Source organism: Hypanus sabinus, chromosome 28 (genome assembly GCF_030144855.1).
Source record: "Hypanus sabinus isolate sHypSab1 chromosome 28, sHypSab1.hap1, whole genome shotgun sequence".
Classification (NCBI taxonomy): domain Eukaryota; kingdom Metazoa; phylum Chordata; class Chondrichthyes; order Myliobatiformes; family Dasyatidae; genus Hypanus; species Hypanus sabinus.
This window is the reverse complement of record NC_082733.1, coordinates 23,797,673-23,821,114: the sequence shown is the minus strand read 5'-3', so window position 1 is coordinate 23,821,114 and position 23,442 is coordinate 23,797,673. Positions and strand designations below refer to the sequence as shown.

At 39.0% G+C, this 23,442-nt stretch overlaps 1 protein-coding gene across 2 annotated transcripts in view; it reads left to right on the top strand.

Annotated features, from left to right (window-relative positions):
• The window catches only part of cops2 (COP9 signalosome subunit 2), a 45,360-nt gene that overhangs the window by 5,892 nt on the left and 16,026 nt on the right, over positions 1-23,442 (top strand). For both annotated transcript variants that reach the window (XM_059952721.1, XM_059952720.1), the window contains exons 3-4: positions 15,703-15,780; positions 16,579-16,704. In XM_059952721.1, the coding sequence (XP_059808704.1) occupies positions 15,703-15,780; positions 16,579-16,704 (204 nt within the window). The remainder of the gene's footprint in view (positions 1-15,702; positions 15,781-16,578; positions 16,705-23,442) is intronic.

Sequence of the window (23,442 nt, the reverse complement as noted above, 5' to 3'; positions counted from 1 at the left end):
CAGGTTCTTGGGGATGGTTTTAGGAACAATAGGAGGAAATTAAGGGTCAGGTTAGTGTTTAGTGACAGAAATGAGGGCAAGTTAGAGATCAGGGATGATAAATGAAGGGATTGGGCAAGAGTTTGAGTTCCGGTCAAAGCGCTCTGCATTTGAATGTCAGCGATTCCCGAGGTCATGCCAGCAGGTGCTGAGGAGACCAGCGATTCCCAGGTTGGTGAGTCCTGGTTCTGGGTTGGAGATGTGTATGGTGGCAAGCCCCAGGTACAGGCAGGACTCCGGAGGGCAGTTAACTCTCACCTCACCCTAAAGGTCAAAGACTGTAGGTAGAAGTCCATAGAAATGATGGAGTCCTGGGTCACTGGAGTTAGAGGTCCATATGATTTTGGAAGAAGAAGCCTGGAGGTCAAACCTGTGATTGGTGATTTCTGGGGTCTAGGCTCAAAGGTCAACCTGTGATCAGTGAATCCTGAAGCAAAATCCGAAGTTGTAGGCCCAGTATCTACAAGTCTGAGAATCTGAGGCCAAGAACTGGAAGGCTGGATGTGCCTGTCCTGGGGTTTGTGAGTGAATGGGATGAGGAAGGGGCTTGTTTTGTTTTGTTTTGCTGTTGCTTCTTGTGTTGTTCTGAACATCGTGGGCATGCTATTTTGTTGTCAGAATGTGTGGCAACACTTGTGGGTTCTCCCTGGCACATCCTTGGAGATGTTGGTTCTTAATGCAAACGATGCATTTAACTGTATGTTTCAAAGTACATATGTTAAATAAATCTGAAATCCGTATAACTCTGGAGGTAAAGCATTATAACTTCTTGACATAATGTAACTAGCACACCTAAAGAAAGGCTTTTTTAAAACACCATTTTAGCTAATATGATTAATTTGCAAAATCCATATACTGTGCAATAATTGGCATCCATGTAAATCCCTTTTGTTAGTGCTGTTGATTTGTATCATTGTGCACAGAAAATAATGTTTGAATTAAATGTGGATTAAACTGTGTGAAATTATTTAACAATTGTATTCAGATTCAAACGCTAGTGCAAAAATCAAGTGCTTGTCAAAGTTCAATTCCATCACAAATCATTGCCCAAGTCTGCCAAGGTTAGGAGAAAATATGTAATGCTCATTTTGCAGTGTAATCACTTAATCAGCAGTTTATTCTACTTAACCTGTATCATCAATGGCAAGGTTGAAGAATAGTTTCTTACATAAAATTCACCCCAAAATTTTAATAGTTCAAAGGAGTTAACATGTAAAAGTAACCAGAATCCATACAGATAATCTAATCTGATTCTCTAGGAAAAAATATCTTGCTTCAGCATAATTTCAGAATGTCGTGCTTGATTGGAGGTATAATGGTATATTTGTTCGCTTGGTGTAGAGTCAGAATCAGGCTTATATGGTGAATTTTTTTGTGGCAGCAGTACAGTGCAAGACATAAAAGTTACAAAATAAATAATAGTTCAAAAGAGTAATAGTGAAGTAGTGTTCCTCGATTCATGATCCATTCATAAGTTTGACAGTGAAGAGGAAGAAACTGTTCCTAGAAGGTTGGGTGGGTCCTGAGGCTTCTGTACCTCCTTCCTGATGGAAGTAATGAGAAGAGGATATGTCACAGATGATAATTGTCCTTAATGATGAAAGTCGTCATCTTAAGGCACCGCCTTTTGAACATTCCCTAGTTGAGGGGAGAGTGTGCCTGATGGCCACGTCTACAACCCTCTGCAGTCTCTAGCAATCCTATGCCCTGAAGCCTCCATACTCAATGGTGTGCAATGTAACCAGTTAGGATGCTCACCACCATACATATGTAGAAATTTGCAGGAATTTTTGGTGAGCTTCAATGTATTTGGTTCGGAATAGATCCTTTGAGATGTTTATGCAATAACTTGAAACTACTTTCCTTTTCCACCACTGACCTCTCAGTGAGGACTGGTGTGTCTCCTCTCCACTTTCTCTTCTTGACGTCCACAATCAATTCCTTGGTCTTGCTGACATTGAGTGCAAGGTTGTTGCCGTGACACTACTCCATCAGCCAATCTCTCTCACTCCTCTGTACTTCCTAGTTGTCATTTAAGATTCTGCCAACAGTGGTGTTGTCAACAAATTTATATTTGGTGTTTGAATTGTGATTCGCCATACAATTAAGTGTGTATATAGAGTAGAGTAACAATTGCTTAGTGTCTCAGCTGAATCACGGTCCTGATTTTTATGTGTGATCATTAATTCCATTTTTTACATGCTGTTTACTATAAAAGGTACTATTAAATCTTTGAGCATTCAGTACATTTATTTGAAGTAGCAACAGCATAGATTCAAATAACCTAAAATAATACTTCAAAACAATTAGAGGCTTTACAATGCAAGTAACTGAACTCTTAAGAATTGTGGAATGAACAATTAAGCAAAACATGTTTAGCTTTCCCAAATGCACAAAATAGAACATTGAATGTTAAACATTACTGAATGAACTGGCCCTTCGGCCCACCAATTCTGTGCTTGCACTTGGTCCATATCTCTATGTTTACTACTGCTCATTTATCTGTTTAAATGCCTCTTAAACATTGTTACTGTATCTGCTTCTGCCACTTCCTGTAACAGACAGTAGCACTTATCAGTCTCTGTTAGTTCAGGCACCTATCAGTCTCTTGTTTAAAACAAAAACTTGCTGAGCACTGCCTCTTTAAACTCAGCACATGTCCACGTGTGTGTACACACACATACATACATACATACACACACACACACACACACACACACACACACACACACAGGTGCTCTCACTCTCTCACTCACACTCAAACACACTCTTAAACCTGTGCCCTCTAGTATTTCAGACAGCATCTTTATGGAGAAGCACTGTCAACGTTTCAGGCCGAGACCCTTCGTCAGGACCCAAAATGTCGACAGTGCTTCTCCCTATAGATGCTGCCTGGCCTGCTGTGTTCCACCAGCATTTTGTGTGTATTGCTTGAATTTCCAGCATCTCCAGATTTCCTTGTGTTTGCCCTCTAGTATTTAACATGTCTGCCCTGGGGAAAAGACTCCAGCCCTCTACCCTGGTCTATGCCTCTCATAATTTTATGATTCTGCCATCAAATCACCGTGAAATTGATTCCAAGTTTGGCCAGCCTTTCCTTATTGCTAATACACTTCCATGCAGAAAACCCACATTGTACCCTCTTTAAAGCCTCCACATCCATCCTATGGTGTTGTGACTAGCGTTTCACAGAATACTCCAAATTTGGCGAACACGAAGATCTGTACAACTGTAATATGAGTTATAAGCTGTTGGACTCAAGTGTTCCAGCTGATGAAGGCAAGCACGACATATATCTTCTTTGCCACAATATCCACTTGTGTTCCCACGTTCAGTGAGATAGTACTTACACCTGAAAATTCATCAACACATCAATGCTTCTAAGGACCGTGCCATTTACTGTATACTCTCTCCTTGCATTTAACCTTTTAAAATGCATGATGTCGCACTTGTCCAGATTGTACTCCATCTGCCTTTTCTCAGATCAAAACTTCAACTGGTTTATATCCTGTGCTATCCTCCTCACTATCCATAACTGCTAATTTACATGTTGTCTGCAAACTCCAAGGAGATTCTTGATTGCACATAATTAGGCATTTGGTAAGAACCAATAAAAAGTTAAGTTTAAGCAGAGTGGCTATAGTGAGAGTGGCCAGTGCAGGTGTGGGGAGTTGAAGTTTTGGCTGTTCGAGGTGTAACTATAGGTAGATTTTTTTAAATTATTCTTTCTTATTGCATATTTAGAGCAGTGGAGATGCTAGACAGGATACTGGAATACTCCTCTTACAGGATGTGGGAAGGCAAGGACACCTCCAATGTCCTTGATGTCTACACCTGCAAGGAGTGCATCTAGCTGCAGTTTCTATCAGACCTTGCTAAGGAGTTGTGGCTGGAACTGGATGAACTCTGGATCATTTGGGAGGCTGAGCGGTTGTTAAACCAGTGTGGTGGTTACACCAAAGGTCCAAGACACAGATAGCTTGGTGACCTTCAAAAGGGGGAAAGGGGATAGGCAGCCATGCAGCGTACCCTTGTGGCCATTCCCCTCAACAAGTTATACCACTTAGGGCACTAGGGGTGGTTCTGAGGGGAAGACATAGCGGAAGAAAGCCACAGCTGTCAGGTCTCTGGCACTGAGTCTAGCTGTGTGGCTCAGAAGTGAAGAGGGGAAGAGAAGTGAGCTGTAGTGATAGGCGATTTGTTGGTTAGGGGAACAGCTCTGTGAACGAGAAAGAGTTTCCTGGATGGTTTGTTGCCTCCTGGATGCCAGGGTCAGGGATATCTGGGTATACTTAAGTATTCTTAAGTGAAAGGGTGAACAGCCACAGGTCATAGACCACATCAGTACCATTGACATTGGTAGGATGGGTGACATTCTGCAAAGTGAGTTTAGGGAATTAGGTGCTAGGTCAAAGGACGGGACCTCCAGGGTTGTGGTCTCAGGATTGCTAACCATGCCATGTGCTAGTGAGGCTAGAGGAAGTGAGGAAGATCATACAATTTAACAGGTGGCAAAGGAAGCAAGAGGAAGGGCTTCAGTTTTTTGGATTATTAGGCTCTCTTCTATGGAAGGTGAAACCTGTACAGTAGGGATGGTGTGCACCTGGACTGGAGGGAGGCTAATATCTAGCAGGAAGATTGTTGGTGCTGTATGGGTGCATGGGCGGAGGGTGCTAAACTAGAGTTGCAGGGAGAATGGGAACCTGAGTGCCAGAACAGATAGTGAAGTGGTTGTGGAGAAAGATGTTACTAAGTCTACATAAAAAGTCAAGAATTGGAAGGTTGAGTATGGTGGGATGAATGTTCTGAGCTGCGCGTATTTCAATATAGGGAGTATTGTAGGTAAAGCGGATGACATTCAGCCATGGATCAGCAGATGCAATTATGACATTGTAGCCATTAATTAGTGAGACTTAGTTGTAGAAGGGGCAGGACTATTGTTTCGGGGTTCCGTTATTTTCGATGTGATAGAGTGGGAAGGATTAAAGGGGGAACGGTTGCATCACTAATCAGGGGAAAATGTCATGGCAGTGCTCAGGACAGACTAGAAAGCTCATCTAGTGAGGCTTTATGGGTAGAACTGAGGAATGTGAAAGGTATGATCACATTAAAGGGATTTATATTATTGACTACCTAACAGTCTGCAGGATTTAAAGGAGCAAATTTATAAAGGTCACAGACTGTTACAAGAGACATAAGGTTGTGATAGGTGATTTTAACTTTCCACATACAGTTGCAAGAAAAGGCTTCTGAACCCTTTGCAATTACCTGGTTTCTGCATTAATTACTCATAAAATATGGTCTAATCTTCAATTAAGTCACAATAATGGACAAACACAATCTGTCTAAACTAATAACACATAAATAGTTGTACTTTTCATGTCTTTATTAAACACATTGTTTAATCAATCACAATCCAGGCTGGGAAAATTATATGAACCCTATATTTAATAATTGGCAGAACTTCCTTTAGCAGCAATAAGCTTACCCCATCCGTGACATATTTAGTTGTTTGTTCTTTTTTTCTCTCTCTCTCTCTGTCCATCACTCTGCCTGTACATCTCTCTCTGGTGCTCACCTCCCCCTTTCTTTCTCCGTAGGCCTCCCATCTCATGATCATTTCCCTTCTCCAGCTCTATTATCACTTTTGCCAATCACCTTTCCAGCTCTTAGCTTCATCCCACCCCTCTGGTCTTCTCCTATCATTTCACATTTCCCTCCTCCCCTTCCTATTTTCAAATCTCTTTGTATCTTTCCTTTCAGTTAGTCCTGACGAAGGGTCTTGGCCCGAACCTTCGATAGCGCTTCTCCCTATAGATGCTGCCTGCCCTGCTGCATTTCACCAGCATTTTGAGTGTGTTGTTTGAATTTCCAGCATCTGCAGGTTTCCTCGTGTTAGTTCCACCAAATGTTTCCTATAGCTGTTCAGCAGACTTGCACAACAGTGAGGAGAAATTTTAGATCATTCCTCCATACAAAACTATTTCAGATCATGCCACAGCATCTCATTTGACTTTAAGATCTGGATTCTGACTTGGCCATTCCAATTTTCATCTTTTTAAGCCATTCTGTTTTTGATTTTCGGATTATTGTCTTGTTGCATCCATCCAATTTCTATTAAGCTTTGGTTATAGACTGCTGCCCTGATACTGTCCTATAAAATGTCATGATACAATTTTGTACTCATTGTTCCCTCAGTGATTGCAGGCTGTCCAGGCCTCGAGGCAGTAAAGCAGTCCCAAACCATAATGCTCCTTCCACTATGCTTCATAGTTGGGATGAGGTTTGGGTGTTTGGCTCTTTTCCCTCCTAACATAGTGCTGTGCATTTCTGCCAAGAAGTTCAACTTATGTCTCATCTGTCCACAGAACATTGTCCCAGAAGCATTGTGGAACATCTAGGTGGTCTTTTGCAAGCTTGAGAGACACAGCATTGTTTTTGTTTTGGAGAGCAGTGGTTTCCTTCATGGTATCCTTCCCCAAATATTCTTCTTCTTCAGTGTTTTTCTTATAGTGGATACAAAAAACAGAGACTTTAGCAACTTCTAGAGATTTCTGCAGATCTTCCGCTGTTAACCTTGGGTTCTTTTTCACCTCCTTCAGCATTGCACGCTGTGCTCTTGGTGTGATCTTTGGTGGATGTCCATTCCTTGGGAGAGTAGCAACAGTATTGAACTTTCTCTATTTGTTGTCAATTTCTCTGAATGTGGACTGATGAACCCTCAGGTCTTTAGAAATGCTTTTGTACTGTTACGTACTCGTGACACATGACAGTGGAGCCCTTGTCATGTGACTGGGGTTGAAGCTGTACTGGACTTGAGGTGATGGTCTTGTGATGGTGGAATGACATCATTTTCCCGCCAGTAGAGATCATGTGACGGGTTTTTTTTTACAGGTTATAAAAGGTAGACCCCACCCTGTGAGGAGGGGCAGTTCGTGGCTGGATTTGCCAGGTTGACTTCATGCCACTGCGTGTTTTAAGAGATGACGCAGTTTAGTTGAAGGATGAAGTTTTTATTTAATGCCTAAAGTTTAAAAGGTTATTGCCAGCAGGTTCTTTATGATTCTGTTAGTTCGAAATTAGAGGAGAGTGAAGATTCGAAGTTGGAAGTTAAAGATCGAGGAGAATCGCTTTCTACGGTGAAACGGGGGGCGACCTTTGTTTGATCCTTATTTGGAAGGATTTCGTTGACTATCTTCGTGTTAATCCCTGGGTAACCAGAAAGGATTGAAGGTAGTGGAGAAGGAAAGGTCAGTGCCTTTAAGCCGTTCTGTTTCGTGAATTCTTCGTGGGAAGTTCGATGTCGGGGATCGAAGCAAGCGACGTGAAAGAGAACCTAAATCGTCCTATAAAGTCTCTCCTTTTAAATGGACTGTGAGCATATCGAACTCTTGGCAATACCACTTTAAAGAACTGTTTTTGGAATATCACTTTACAAACTGTTTGGGCTGCCGCTCAGCAGCTGTTTCCGGTTACGGTAGTGTTTGTTTACTTTTGGGGGGTTTGTTTTCTGTGTTTAATAAACGTGTTGTTTGTTATAAGAAACCCTTCCCGATCTCATATATTTATTGTTGCCTGAATGCGTAACATTAAATATGGGGGCTCGTCCGGGATTGAATCATTTGAGTTTAAATGCTTGCTGACTTTTAAATCGGTGTTTTGGAAACGGGGATTACTCGGTTCTTTTGTTTGGCTTGTTGTGGTATTCGGCAGCAATGAATATTGATGAGTTTCTGGCTTCGCCAGCTGCGGAGGTGATGGCGAAGGCGAAAAAAACTGAGGTGTTTGAGATAGCTAGTAGATTGTGACTTAAAGGTATTTTGCAGACTACTTCTAAGGCTGTGATACAGAGAAAAATCACGTCACACTATGTGGATTCGGGTGTTTTTGATGAATCGATTTTAGAGTCGTTTCCAATACGTAATCTGGAGATGCAGTTGCAAATCGAACAAATGAAATTGGAGAGGTGTAAATTGAAGGCGGAACAAAAGCAGAGAGAATTTGCATATGCAATGGAGGAATTAAGGACTGGAAATCAGTCTTCTTGTTCTAAGAAAACGTTTGTTGCTAGTCAAGAAATTAAATTGGTCCCTCCATTTAGTGAAACAGAAGTGGAAAGGTATTTTCAACATTTTGAAGCTATTGCTCGGATGTCAGAGTGGCCGAAAGATAAATGGTCAGTGTTGTTACAGAGTGTAATGAAGGGCAAAGCACAACAAGTTTACACAGCTTTAACAGCTGCGCAAGCACTTGATTATGATATTGTAAAGAGGCATATCTTAAACGCATATGAGTTAGTCCCAGAAGCATATAGGGAAAGATTCAGAAGTTTGAAAAAGTCTGTGGAAAAAACTTATGTGGAATTTGCCTATGATAAAGCTATGTGTTTTGAGAGATGGGTTTCTTCTAAAAATGTAAATGGGGACTATGATACATTGAGAGAGCTGATTTTAATGGAGGAATTTAAAAGAAGCATTCCTGTTGAAGTAAGGACCTACTTAAATGAGAAGGATACTGATAAATTGCAGGACTGTGCTAGATTAGCTGATGAGTATGTTTTAATCCATAAGAACAAATTTCCTCAGGGCAGAATTTTTAAGAGGAAAAATAACACGGAGACTCCAGGTAAATTTGAAATTAAATCGGAGGTTAATGAGAAAGTTGATGAGAAAGGAAAGCCTGTGAAGGAAAGACAGTTTGGTCTTTCTTGTAACTATTGTAAGAAGCCTGGCCATGTAATAGCTAACTGTTTCAAATTGAAAAAGAAAGAGAAGGAAGCAGTTCCAGATGCTTGTGTGCAACATACTGAAGCACCTGTAAAGTTACAGGGTTTGATAAAAATAAATGAGGCTTTGTTAGAGTCTGACCAAGTTAGAAAGGGATATGATCATTTTGTAACTGAAGGGTTTGTATCCTTGAAAGAAGGATCTACTCTGGTGCCAATAAAAATCCTTAGGGATACTGGTGCTTCTCAATCATTGATGTTAGACAGTGTGTTGAAGTTTGATGAAGGGTCTGATACTGGTGAGGTAAATTACATAAGAGGTGTTGGAAGTGATTTTATGCCTGTACATTTACATAAAGTAAATTTAAAGTCAGGGTTAGTTACAGGATTTGTTAAAGTAGGATTACAGCATAGCTTACCTGTGAAGGGTATTTCTTTATTGTTAGGTAATGACTTGGCAGGTGGACAAGTTTTTCCTGAAGTGCATTTGACAATGGAGTCAGAGGAGCCAGAGTTGAATTCTAACACAGATTCTTCCTGTGTTGTGACTAGAGCTATGGCTAAAAAGATTGATGCGCAGAATGAGGTTGTTATTCAGGACTGTTCGACTCAGGATTCGAGTTTTGAGGATGTGTCAGAGACTTTCTTATCTTCGTTGTTTGAACAAGATTCTGGGAGTAAGTCTGACTATAAAGATTTATCTTTGTCTCGGAAGGAGATGATAGCAGAGCAGAATAGAGACTCTGAGATTATAAAATTAAGAGAGCAGGTTTTACTAGATAGTGAAATTGATAAGGTGCCAGTAGGATATTACTTGGAAAAAGGAGTGTTGATGAGGAAGTGGAGATCGACTACAATTCCTGCAAGTGAGGATTGGAATGTTGTTTACCAGGTAGTTGTTCCAAAAGCTTATCGAAATGAGATTTTGACTTTAGCTCATAGTGTGCCTTTAGGTGGACATCAAGGGGTAAGGAAAACTGTGGACAAGATTTTAAAACATTTTTACTGGCCTGGTCTAAGAAAAGATGTGGCGATGTTTTGTAAAACGTGCCATACTTGTCAAATTGTGGGTAAACCAAATCAGGTTACACCAGTAGCTCCATTACAACCTATCCCAGCATTTGGTGAACCATTTTCTAAAGTTATTGTAGATTGTGTTGGTCCATTACCAAAGACAAAAACTGGTTATCAGTATTTGTTGACTATCATGTGTACTTCTTCTAGGTTTCCAGAGGCAGTACCACTTAGGAATATAAAAGCTAAGACTGCGACAAAGGCCCTTATAAATTTTTTTTACTTATTTTGGATTACCTAAGGAGATACAAACTGATCAAGGCAGTAATTTTATGTCTGCATTGTTTCAACAGATAGTTTATAAATTGGGAGCTAAGCAAATCACTTCGTCTGCATACCATCCAGAATCGCAGGGTGCCTTGGAGAGGTTTCATTCTACCCTCAAGAATATGATTAGGACATTTTGTGTGGAAAATGAAAGTGACTGGAATGAGGGTATAAACTTACTTTTATTTGCAGTAAGGGAATCGGTACAGGAATCTTTAGGTTTTAGTCCATTTGAACTTGTGTTTGGGCATAGAGTTAGAGGACCTTTAGCTTTGTTGAAAGAACAGTGGATTAATAAGGAAGTACACACTAATTTGTTGGACTATGTGTTGAAACTTAAGGACAGGTTACTTAAAGCTTGTAGCTTAGCTAAGGAAAATTTAAAGTTGGCTCAGGAGAAAATGAAGACTTGGTATGATAAAGACGCTAGGATGAGGATGTTTAAGCCTGGAGATAAGGTGTTGGTTCTTTTCCCAGTGCAGACAAATCCTTTACAAGCTAGATTTCATGGTCCTTATGAAATTGTGTCTAAAATCAATGATGTGGATTACGTGGTAAAAACTCCAGATCGTAGAAGGTCAACACAACTTTGCCATATAAATATGTTGAAACCATATTTTGAGAAACAATCTGATACTGTGACTGTTGTGGTTAGTGAGAATGAGTTTGATTTAACTAGGAACATGATAGATGATACATCTGACTTTCATTCTAAATCCAACATTGTTTCTGTTAGGTTACCAAATTCAACCATTCTGGAAAATATTGATGAAAAATTAGCACATTTACAGTTAGAGCAGAGACAACAGATGAAGGAGTTGATTTTTAAATATAGGGAGTTGTTTCCAGATGTTCCAAGAAGGACTACTATAGCTTCACATGATGTAGATGTTGGGGATGCCAAACCTATTAAACAACATCCATATAGGATGAACATGGAAAAATGGGAACTTGCTGAGAAAGAAATTGAATATATGTTAGAGAATAATATCATTAGACATTCTAACTCGAATTGGAGTTCGCCATGTGTTATGGTGCCAAAGCCAGATGGTAGTATTAGGTTTTGTACGGATTATAGGAAGGTGAATGCTGTAACGAAAACAGATGCATATCCAATTCCTAGAGTAGATGATTGTGTAGATAAAGTTGGAAAGGCAAAGTTCCTTACAAAGATTGATTTATTGAAAGGGTATTGGTGTGTTCCATTAACGGACAGAGGTAGAGAGATTTCTGCATTTGTAACTCCATCTGGGTTATATGAGTATAATGTTCTTCCATTTGGGATGAAGAATGCCCCAGGTACTTTCCAGAGGATGATTAACTTTGTGATTCAGGGATTGAAAGATACTGATGCTTATATTGATGATTTAGTGACAGGAAATGATACTTGGGAAGCACACATTATTGCGATGGAGAAATTGTTTGAAAGACTTTCAAAAGCTAACTTAACTATTAATTTAGCTAAGAGTGAATTTGGACATGCCACTGTGACTTACCTTGGTTATGTTGTGGGTCAAGGTAAAGTAGCTCCTGTTCAGGCAAAAGTTCAGGCAATTTTAGAGATTCCCACTCCAACGGGGAAAAAAACTCTCAGAAGGTTTTTGGGAATGGTAGGATATTATCGGAAATTTTGTAAGAATTTTGCTAATGTTGCCCTTCCATTAACTAACCTTCTGCGGAAGAATGAGAAGTTTGTATGGACGGTGCCTTGTCAAGAAGCATTTGAAAAATTGAAAACAATGATATGTCAACAACCTGTGCTTAAGGCACCTGACTTTGGAAAACCTTTTTCATTGGCTGTGGATGCTAGTGATGAGGCTGCAGGAGCAGTATTAATGCAAAGGAATGAGGGTGATGAGGTTGATCATCCAGTAGCTTACTTTTCTAAGAAATTTAATAAGCATCAAAGAAATTATTCGACAATAGAGAAAGAATTGTTATCTCTTGTTTTAGCTTTGGAATATTTTGAGGTATATGTTAGTACAACTCAGAAACCACTTATTGTTTACACTGATCATAATCCGTTAGTTTTTCTGAGTAAGATGAAAAACAAAAACAGAAGATTATTAAATTGGAGTTTGATGTTACAAGAGTACAATATTGTGATGACTCATATTAAAGGTAAAGATAATGTGGTTGCTGATTGTCTATCTCGATGTTGAATGTACACTGTAATTTTTTTTTATGGAGTGGTTTTTTTTCAATTGTAACACTCCTACTGTATTGTGAGTTATAAGCTGTTATATGATGGTATTGTATATGTTATAAAATTTATACCTTTGTTTTTCTTGTAAGCAATTGTTAAAAATTTTTGTTCTTGTCAGACCAAAAATGTTTTTTTGGAGGGAGGTGTTACGTACATGACAGTGGAGCCCTTGTCATGTGACTGGGGTTGAAGCTGTACTGGACTTGAGGTGATGGTCTTGTGATGGTGGAATGACATCATTTTCCCGCCAGTAGAGATCATGTGATGGGTTTTTTTTTACAGGTTATAAAAGGTAGACCCCACCCTGTGAGGAGGGGCAGTTCGTGGCTGGATTTGCCAGGTTGACTTCATGCCACTGCGTGTTTTAAGAGATGACGCAGTTTAGTTGAAGGATGAAGTTTTTATTTAATGCCTAAAGTTTAAAAGGTTATTGCCAGCAGGTTCTTTATGATTCTGTTAGTTCGAAATTAGAGGAGAGTGAAGATTCGAAGTTGGAAGTTAAAGATCGAGGAGAATCGCTTTCTACGGTGAAACGGGGGGCGACCTTTGTTTGATCCTTATTTGGAAGGATTTCGTTGACTATCTTCGTGTTAATCCCTGGGTAACCAGAAAGGATTGAAGGTAGTGGAGAAGGAAAGGTCAGTGCCTTTAAGCCGTTCTGTTTCGTGAATTCTTCGTGGGAAGTTCGATGTCGGGGATCGAAGCAAGCGACGTGAAAGAGAACCTAAATCGTCCTATAAAGTCTCTCCTTTTAAATGGACTGTGAGCATATCGAACTCTTGGCAATACCACTTTAAAGAACTGTTTTTGGAATATCACTTTACGAACTGTTTGGGCTGCCGCTCAGCAGCTGTTTCCGGTTACGGTAGTGTTTGTTTACTTTTGGGGGGTTTGTTTTCTGTGTTTAATAAATGTGTTGTTTGTTATAAGAAACCCTTGCCGATCTCATATATTTATTGTTGCCTGAATACGTAACAGTACTCTTTTTCAACTTGCATCTCTACAATTCTTCTTCTAAGGTCCTCTGAAAGTTGTTTTGATTGAGGCATGGTGCACATGATCAGATCTTCCTGAGAAGAGCAGGCTCAGTCAGTAACCCAACTGTGTCTTTTTTGTAGGGCAGGGTACCTCCACAACCCACACCTGCAGTCTTATCTCATTGATTGGAACACCTGGCTCCAAATAGTTTTTGTAGAAGGCATTACCTCAGAGGTTCACATACTTTTTGAACCGAGACTGTGCTTGTTTAAAACGTACTTGGTATTGACAAGGAAAATACAATTGTTTGTGTGTTACTAGTTTTGTCAGATTGTGTTTGTCTATTATTGTAATTTAGATGAAGATCAGACCACATTTTATGAGTAATTAATGAAGAAAAACAGGTAAATGCAAAAGATTCATAAACTTTTTCTTATTAACTGGAACTCACATACTATGAAAGGACTGGATGGGAAAGAGTTTGTCAAATGTGTGCAGGAAAGCTTCCTTAATCTGTACATAGAAGTCCCAGCTAGAGAAAGTGCTGTACTAGATCTCTTGATAGGGAATGAGGTAGGGCAAGTGACAGAAGTTTGTATATGGCATCACTTTGCAGCTGGTGATCATAAAGCTATTAGTTTCAACGTAATTGTGGGAAAAGATAGGTTTGGTCCTTGAGTTGAGATTCTGAATTGGAGAAAATTCAATTTTTATGGTAGTTGAAAGGATCTTTTAACAAGTGTGGATTGAAGCAGGTTGTTTTCTGGCAAAGCTGTACTCAGTAAATGGGAGGCCTTCAAAACTGAAATTTTGAGAACACAGAGTTTGTATATTCCTGTCAGAATAAAAGGAAAGCCTAACAGATTTAGAGAATCTCAGTATTTGAGAGATACTGAGGTCCTGATTACTAAAAAGGAGGTGCATAGCAGGTATAGGCAGACAGGAAGAAATGACATACTTGAGGAATATAAGAAATACAAGAGAGCACTTCAGAAGGAAATTAGGAGGGCTAAAAGAAGACATGAGGTTGTTCTAGCAAACAAGGTGAAGGAGAATCCTAAGGGCTTCTACAGATGTATTAAGAGTAAAAAGATATTAAGGGTCAAAATTGGTCCTCTGGAAGATCAGAGTGGTAATCAATGTGTGGAGCTGAAAGAGATGACATCTGTATTTACTCGAGAGATGGACACAGAGTCTAAAGATGTGAGGCAATGCAGCAGCAAGGTCATGGACCTTACACAGATTACAGAGAATGAGTTCTTTGCTGTCTTGAGGTAAATTAGAGTGGATAAATCCCCAGGGCCTGGCATTGTGTTCACTTGGACCCTGGGGGGAGGCTAGTGTAGAAATTGCAGAGGCTCAGTAAAGATATTTAAGTCATCCCTAGTCACAGGTGAAATGCTAGAGGATTGGAGGATAGCTAATGTCGTTCTGTTGCTTACAAAATATTCTAAGAATAAGTCAGGAAATTATAGGTTGGTGAGTCTGACATTAGTAATGGGAATGTTATTGGAAGGTATTCTGAAAGACCAGACGTGTAAGTATTTGGATAGACAGGGACTGATTAGGGATGGTCAACATGGCTTTGTGCCTGATACTGCATGTCTAACCAATTTTATTAAAGTTTTTCAAGGAAGTTATCAGAAAAGTTGAAGGCAAGGCAGCAAGACATTTGAGAATGTACTGCATGGAAGGTTGGTCAAGCAGGTTCAGTTACTTGAAGCTCAAGATGAGTTAGTAAATGGAATAGACATTGGCTTTCCCAGAAGAAGCCAGAGAGTGTAAGTAGATGTTTGCCTGTCTGACTAGAGACTTGAGACTAGTAGAGTGCCGCAGGGATCAGTGCTGGTCTATTGCTTGTCATCTATATCAATGATCTGGGTGATAATATAGTAAACTGGATCAGCAGATTTGCAGATGACACCAAGAATGAGGATGAAAGGTGAAATGTTTAAGGAGAATATGAGGGGAGCCTCTTCACTCATACGGTGTAAGAGTGTGGAACGAGCTGCTGAGCGCAAGTGGTCGACACGGAGTTGATTTCAACATTTGGATAGTAATGTGTATAAGGGATGAATGGAGGACTGTGTTTTGTGCAAATCGATGGGACTAGGTAGATTAATGGTTCATCATAGACTAGATGGGCCAGGTGGCCTCCTTCTGTGCTGTAGTGTTCTTTCACTAATGAGATTAGCTACATGTTCATGCAAATCATTTATAAATATTACAAGTCATAGATGTTCCAGCACTGATCCTTGTGGAACACCTCTAGTCACAGAACTCCAGACAGAAAATCACTATTGTCACCTCTGCCCTTTGCATTTAATAATGAAGTCAGTTTCGAATCCAACTTCCTAATTCACTTTGGATCCCATGTGACATAATTAGGTAAACATTTCTTTGTTCTGTGCAGGTATTGGAACTGGAAGGTGAAAAGGGTGAATGGGGATTCAAAGCACTCAAGCAGATGATTAAAATCAACTTTAAGCTGGTAAGAAAATGCATGTAGTATTTTACACAGAATCTTAAAAGAGATTCACTAATCATACTGTGACTGTGCATTTTTGAATTTTAAAGAGAAAAAGTAATAAAAATTGCTTAATTATTATTTTGTCAAAACTGAGGGTGACAGTTGACTGTTGACAGTTGGATTACCCACACAAATACTGTAATAGGAGAGCATTTCAGAGGCTGATTATTCTGCCGTGAGTGACTCATTTCCTAAAACTTCAAACCATTTAACCCTCAGTTACACATCTCAGGAAACTTTAAGCCCTCCTGATTGGCACCCAGTCCATCCCCCTAATCATTCAGTCCTTCTGCATTAGTACTCAGTGGCTGCAATGTGTAATACTTCAGTAGCACTTCCCAAATGTACAGCCTTCACTATGACAAAGAAGAATGGCAGCAAGTCCAGGTGAGCACCAGCACTTGCAAATATCTTCACTGTTCTGGTTTGGAAATATATCCTTTTTTATCATGGCTGTAAATCCCAGACTTTTCTGCAGCATTATGGAAATGTCTTCAAGAGACAGACTACAATGGTTCAAGAAGTCGGGTCACTGCCACCTTTGAGGATAGTTAGGATCGGTATAAAATGTTGGCCTAATCTCAAAAATAGCCTCATACCAAAAATAAATGACAAACTACTTCCAACATTTTGACATTAATTTAGTTATTTTGACTACATGTTTCCTTGTGTACATTCAACTCTTTAATTCTAAATATTTAATTGTAAATATAGTCAATTAAAGACACAAACAGAAGGTAATTGAAGCTTATCCCACAGGGTAACTATCCAGAAATGATGAACAGATATAAGCAGCTGCTAACATACATCCGGAGTGCAGTTACAAGAAATTATTCAGAAAAATCAATCAACTCCATCCTTGATTATATATCTACTTCTAAACAGGTATGTATTTAAAATTCATCTATAAGAACTTTATTATTAACGTCATTGTTTCCTTTATTGGTTCATAATAGGGTGGTGTTCCAATAAAATCCATATAGATATCCTGATAAATAATGCTTTAACCTGGAAATGCAGCCTTCTACTCAGTTGAGTGTTAGTTGGAAACTACCAGCAGGGAAATGGTGACTAGAGTATAACAAGTCATCATAAATCTATGTGTATCTCCCAAGCTGTGGAATCTGTTATCTTTCACAATCATATGAAATAAATGAGAGAAACTTGATTGCCTGGAGAAATATATAATTGATTTTAATTACTTTTAAGTGTGTTTATTCTGTGTTTTTACTTTATAAAACTTTTAACAGATTCTGAGTGATCTTGAATGCTTGTGAATGTTAACAGGGCTCTTTGGCTGTCAAAGCTGTTTAGTGCTAGTCACTTGCCCTGGACTATGGAGATGTGTTGGGAGCCACCTTCCCTGTAGGAGATTGCCCATGAGCTTACTGCAAAAAATGACATGAATCTATGTGCAGGCAATAGCTAGCAGTGGAGGAATACTATCGATAGTTAATTAAATCTGCACCTGTAACAAAATTATGGAGATAAAATTGTTGTAATTAATACACTGTTTTTAAACTCAAATCCAAGTACAAGCAACAAATAAAAGTGTAAACCTTTGTAAATACTATATTTTTACCATGGGTCTGTATGGCTGGCAGTCAAGTAGTCGGTAATTCTAAAGATAGGCCATGACAAACAGAAAGTCCATAACTTTAACTTCATTTCGACAAGAAGTCAAAACTTCTGGGACTTCCTGTATATGATTTACTTATTTCTGTATGAACTGTAAAATAAAGAAACCTTGTGTTCATTACCTTGCAGTGAAAAACATGTTTTGCAATGAAAATTTATCCAATGACACTTCACAGAAGCATAGTCTGATTTTAAAAATATCAGCCCCATGCTGTCAAGGAGTAGTTATTAATAGAAGTGGCAAGCAAATGGGTATTGGCATGAAGTCCATGTCTACGTAGTTGAATATACAGGCACCTGTTGAATACAAATGAGCTGAAGCTAAACCTATCAATAATGGGTTGAAAGGAGTCGCAAGTTGACAAGGGGAAAGTGTTTGAGAATGCAGAGTTCCTGAGGAGAGATGAGGTCATGTGCAATTTAGAAATGGAGATGATTTTAAGTTAGAGGCTTGGGAAAATGATGCAGATCAGGGCTTGAAGCTGATGAATGAATGACATTGGTGCTAAATGGGATAGGAGGTAAAATTTTACATAAGGTTGGTAGAATAGCTTGGTGAATACTTGTATGAGGATTATAGTAGTGAGTAAGCCAATGCAGAGATAGAGATAGTTATACATGATTGCTCTAATGAAGAGAAAGTTCAGGTTCAGGTTTGTAACGGGCATTAAGGTTGCGAGTGCAGTCCAGCTTGAGATTGTGTTTACAGAAAGTGGATGGGATCTGTGTTGAGTATTTGGAATTTGATGCAGCTGTTGAAATTGAAGTTTTTGGACAATGGTCAGTATTTTCTTTGAGAGTTTTGTGTCGTCTGAGGCTAAGAATGCAATCGAGTGATTAAATTGTACCTTGCATTTTAATTGCTGCAAGATTTAATAAGTTAATGCACAAAAAAGTTGTTTGTTTTTGCTGGCAAACACGAGGAAATCTGCAGATGCTGGAAATTCAAGCAACACATACAAAATGCTGGTGGAACGCCAACAGCACTTCTCCCTTTTGATGCTGCCTGGCCTGCTGCGTTCCACCAGCATTTTGTGTGTGTTGTTTGTTTTTGCTGTTTGGTGTAAGTTTTTTCCACATATGACACAAGTAACTTTGTATTTTTCTAAGTCAGATTTATGAATCAGAAAACTGGGTTTAATTATTGAATAAAATTACACCAAAACCTTGTATGTCACAGTCAGGTAATTTTTTTTGTAGTTTTTGTTCAACTACAAGTATATTATACATACATTTAAAGATTATCTTTAAACCAATATCAAAACTGTGAGGAGATATTCCATCACCACGTATGAAAAGTAGCTGTTCTGACCATTCACATTGCCCCCTGTTTAATTAGAACTTTATCTTCATGTATTTAACAGGTTCAACACTCACTTCAGGTTGCTTGAATATGGACAGAGAGTTTAAGACAATTTTATGTACTTATTTGGAGATGCAGCACAGACCATGCCATTCTGGACCAATAATCCGCACTGCCAGCTGCTAACTTATTTTTTAACCCTAGCTTAATCACCGAACAATTTGTAATGGCCAATTAACCTACTAACCATCTTTGGAATGTGGAGGAAACTGGAGCACCCGGAGGAAGCCTGTGCATTCATGGGAAAACATACAAACTCCTTACACATGGCTTCAGAATTGAACTCTGAACTCCGACACCCCGAGCTGTAATTGCATCATTAGATAATTTGCTGTTGCAAGTATGGCATTGGGGCAGTTTGTCAGTTTCTATTTTTATGTTTAATGTTTCCTAAAGACTACAAGAAGATATGTACACAGGGTTATGGTCAACTATACTGCATTCCAATGTTAAATAATTGACTGGCATTTAACCCATTAGCTGTTAGAAAGAGCAGTTCCTTCGATGAAGTTCTGGAGGACAGTGATATTAAGAGAGTTATAAATGAGATAGACTCATTGAAGATTGACAACAAAAAGGCTGTTTAACCCATCATGTCAATGCCTGGCAAAAAAGAGCTACTTAATATAATTACACCTTCTAGCCAACAGTCCATAGCCATGTAGGGCATTGTATCATATAATGAAGATGTGCATTTGATTTCTACAAATGTTTAACGTAGAATGACAGCATTATTTATCTAAAATGATCAAATATTAATGTCCGTGTATGTACATATTTTTGTTAAGCCCTTTGTTTAACTAACTCAATTCATGTCCTCTTGTTTCTTCTAATCTTCTAAATGATGTCATTTATAAAGGCAAATATGAGAATTTAGAATTAATTATAATCACTTAAATGCCAACTTTTCTGTAACTTCCAGAGCTCATAATAATAAATATTCCAGAGCTTCAAAGACATCTTTCTCTAATGCTTTTTACTTGAAGGTTTCAAAAAAAAACAAATTTTATTTTAAGAGGTTTATTTCTGTTATCCTCCAGATACATGTTCAATTTTGCAATTCTTTGTTTCCGACAAATAGGAAAACATTATGTACCTAAAGAAAAGGAACATTTTAGTAGCTTACAGCTAATGCCATACTTTTAAAATATAGTCACTGATGTAATATAGGATGTTGGGGAGCAAATTTTCTTTTGCATGGTTGCACAAACTTCATTTATATATCTGGAGGATAAATATTTGCAGAACATCATAAGATCTCTTCTATACTTTACATGGTTCCCTCTGATCATTTTCTCCCATGTAAGGTGGTCAGGATTTTTTTTTTAACATCTCTTCCTGAAAACATGACTTCCCACAATACTTACCCAAAATGTCCTGGTGAAGTATCTGTTCAAGTCCCAGAGAGGTTATAAAATGCATATTATCTGTTTATGGTGAGAACTGTATGACTGATTCTTGAAAGGAAGAACTCAGATCTTTGAAGCAACCATCCTCCCACCCCCAAACATTGATTTCCAAGAAGTACCTGGTTATTGCTTCTCTTAGTGTTAATACTAAACAAAGTGTAGAAGTTGTGATCAGAGTTAGAACATAAGAATCTACATTACAGGCCCTTTGGCCTGCAATGTTGTGCAGACCATGTAACCTACTCTAGAAACTGCCTAAAATTTCCCTAACACGTAGCCCTCTATTTTTCTAAGCTCCATGTACCTATCTAAGAGGTGCTCTTAAAAAAACCCTATTGTGTCTGCTTCCAGCACTGCCACTTGCAGTGCATTCCATACACCCTCTCTGTGTGGAAGAACTTACCCCTGACATCACCTCGGTACCTATTTCCAAGCACCTTAAAACTATGTCCCCTCGTGTTAGTCATTTCAGCCATGGGAAAAGGCCTCTGTCTATCCACACAATCAACGCCCCTCGTCATCTTATGCACCTCTATCAGGTCTCCTCTCTTCCTCCATTGATCCAAGGAGAAAAGACCAAGTTCACTCAACCTATTCCCATAAGGTATGCCTTCCATTCCAGGCAACATCCTTGTAAATTTCCTCTGTACTTTCTCTATATTATCCACATCCTTTCTGTAGTGAGGTGACCAGAACTGAACACAGTCCTCCAAGTGGGGTCCAACCAAGATCTTACATAGCTGTAACATCACCTCATGGCTCTTGAACTCAATCCCATGGTTGATGAATGCCAACACACCATATGCCTGCTTAACAACACTGTCATCTGCACAGCAGCTTTGAGTGACCCCAGATCCACACAGTCAAGAGTCTTACCATTTATATTATATTCTGTCTTCAAATTTGACCTACCAAAATGTACCACTTAACACTTACCTGGGTTGAAGTCCATTTGCCATTTCTCAGCCCAGTTCAGCATCCTATCGATGTCCCGCTGTCTCTGACAACCCTCCAGTCTATCCACAACACCCCCAACCTTTGTGTCATCTACAAACTTACTAACCCACCCTTCTACTTTTTCATTCAGGTCATTTATAAAAATCACAAAGAGGAGAGGTCCTAGAACAGATTCCTGCAGAACACTGCTGGTCACTGACCTCCATGCAGATAACAAACTTTCTACAACCACCCTTTACCTTCTGTGGGCAACCCAATTCTGGATCCACAAATCAAGGTTTCCTTGGTCCCATGACCAATTTCTGAAGGAGCATTGCATGGGGAACCTTATTAAATGCCTCACTGAAATCTATATACGCTACATCCACTGCTCTACCTTCATCAATGTGTTTTGTTACGTCCTCAATTCAGTCAGGCTCGTAAGGCACAACCTGCCAATGACAAAGCCATGCTGACTACCCCTACCTCTGCAAATCCTCAAAGACTCACTGGTCTATAATTTCCTGGATTATCTCTACTCCCTTTCTTGAACAAGGGAACAACATTTGCAACTTTCCAATCCTTGGTGAATACTGAAGCAAAGTATTCATTAAATACTTAGGCTACCTCCTCCGACTTCATGCACACATGTCCACTATCACACCTGATTGGTCCTATTCTCACACAGCTCATCCGCTTACTCTTCACATACTTGTAGAATGCCTGGGGGTCTTCCTTAAACCTGCTCACCATGGTATCTTCTAGCTCTTCTAATTCCATTCTTAAGCTTCTTCCTAGCAACCTTATAATTTTCTAGAAATCTAACACCACCTAGTTTCTTGAACCTTTCGTAAGCTCTTCTTTTCTTCTTAACTAGATTTTCTACATCCTTTGTACACTGTGGTTCTTTAACCCTACCATTCTTTCCTTGCCTCAATGGAACATACCTATACAGAACACCATGCAAATATTCCCTGAACATTTGCCACATTTCTGCTGTGCATTTCCCTAGTTCCTCCCTAATAGCATCATATTTCCCCCTACCCCAATTAAATGTTTTCCAAAATTGTCTGCTCCTATCCCTCTCCAGCACTATGGTGAGGGAGATAGAGTTGTGGTCACTACCTCCAAAATGCCACTGAGAGATCTGACACCTGACCAGGTTCATTTCCCAATACCTGATCAAGTACAGCCTCTTCTCTGGTTGGCTTATCTACATATTGTGTCAGGAAACCTTCCTAAACACACCTAACAAACTCCGCCCCATCTAAACCCCTTGCGCTAAGGAGATGCCAGTTAATATTAGGGAAGTTAAAATCTCCCATCACAACAATTTAATATGTTAGATTAGCAATTTAATATGAAATTGATGTGTTTTTTGACATTTGTTCAAATTATTGCAAAATCACAATCTACATGCCACCATCAATATTTTGTAACTGTAAATATAAAAAGTTTTCCCAAATAATTTTGTACCACTGCACTTCCTGAAAATAATTTAACATGAATTGTTTTAACCATGAATTATAAAGGACAGTATTTGAGTTTTCAGGTATTTCTGGATGTCTCTAAGTGTGTGTACATTATAGAGCATGGTTTACCTTTGAAAACTTGCTCAAGGGCTTTTTCATTGGCCACTTAGAAATCAAACAAAATTAGCTTCCAACCCAAAATGTTCTATGGTATACCATTAATTGTATTTGTACACACTTTTGCATTCCTGCTAACCGCCCCCCCCCCCCAATTACAATCAACAGTCCTGCTTAGTACTTCTATTATTTGTCAGCATGAAACACTGGTTTCATGAGAAGTTTGTTATTAGAGCCAGGCTAGGTGAACTGGAACAGAATTTTAATTCTTTGCCTTATTTGTTTGACATATGCCCACTAAAGCATAAACATGGACCATCATTCCAATCTCTTTTGCCTTTATCCCTCAGAAACTGCAAGTTTTCTAATTTGCTGTGATAAGGACTTTGGCAAGTTGGAAGCATTCATATATGTCCCTAGGCAAGAATAGGAGGAAGCATGATGAAAGGGAAGAAGTCTAGAAATCTTTTATATACTTTTCCACTCTTCTTACTTCTCTTTCAACTTTTTTTAACCTGTTTTTACATTTTATTTTTTATTTTGTTCTTATGCTTATTTAAGTATGTCTTCCCCCATCCTTTTCTTTTTGCAACATTACCTTTTCTTCCTATTTTAACATCTTTCTGTCCTTTTCATATTTTTATTTCTATCTCCTCCTTCCCCTTTCCTTTGTTTTCCCCCTTACCTG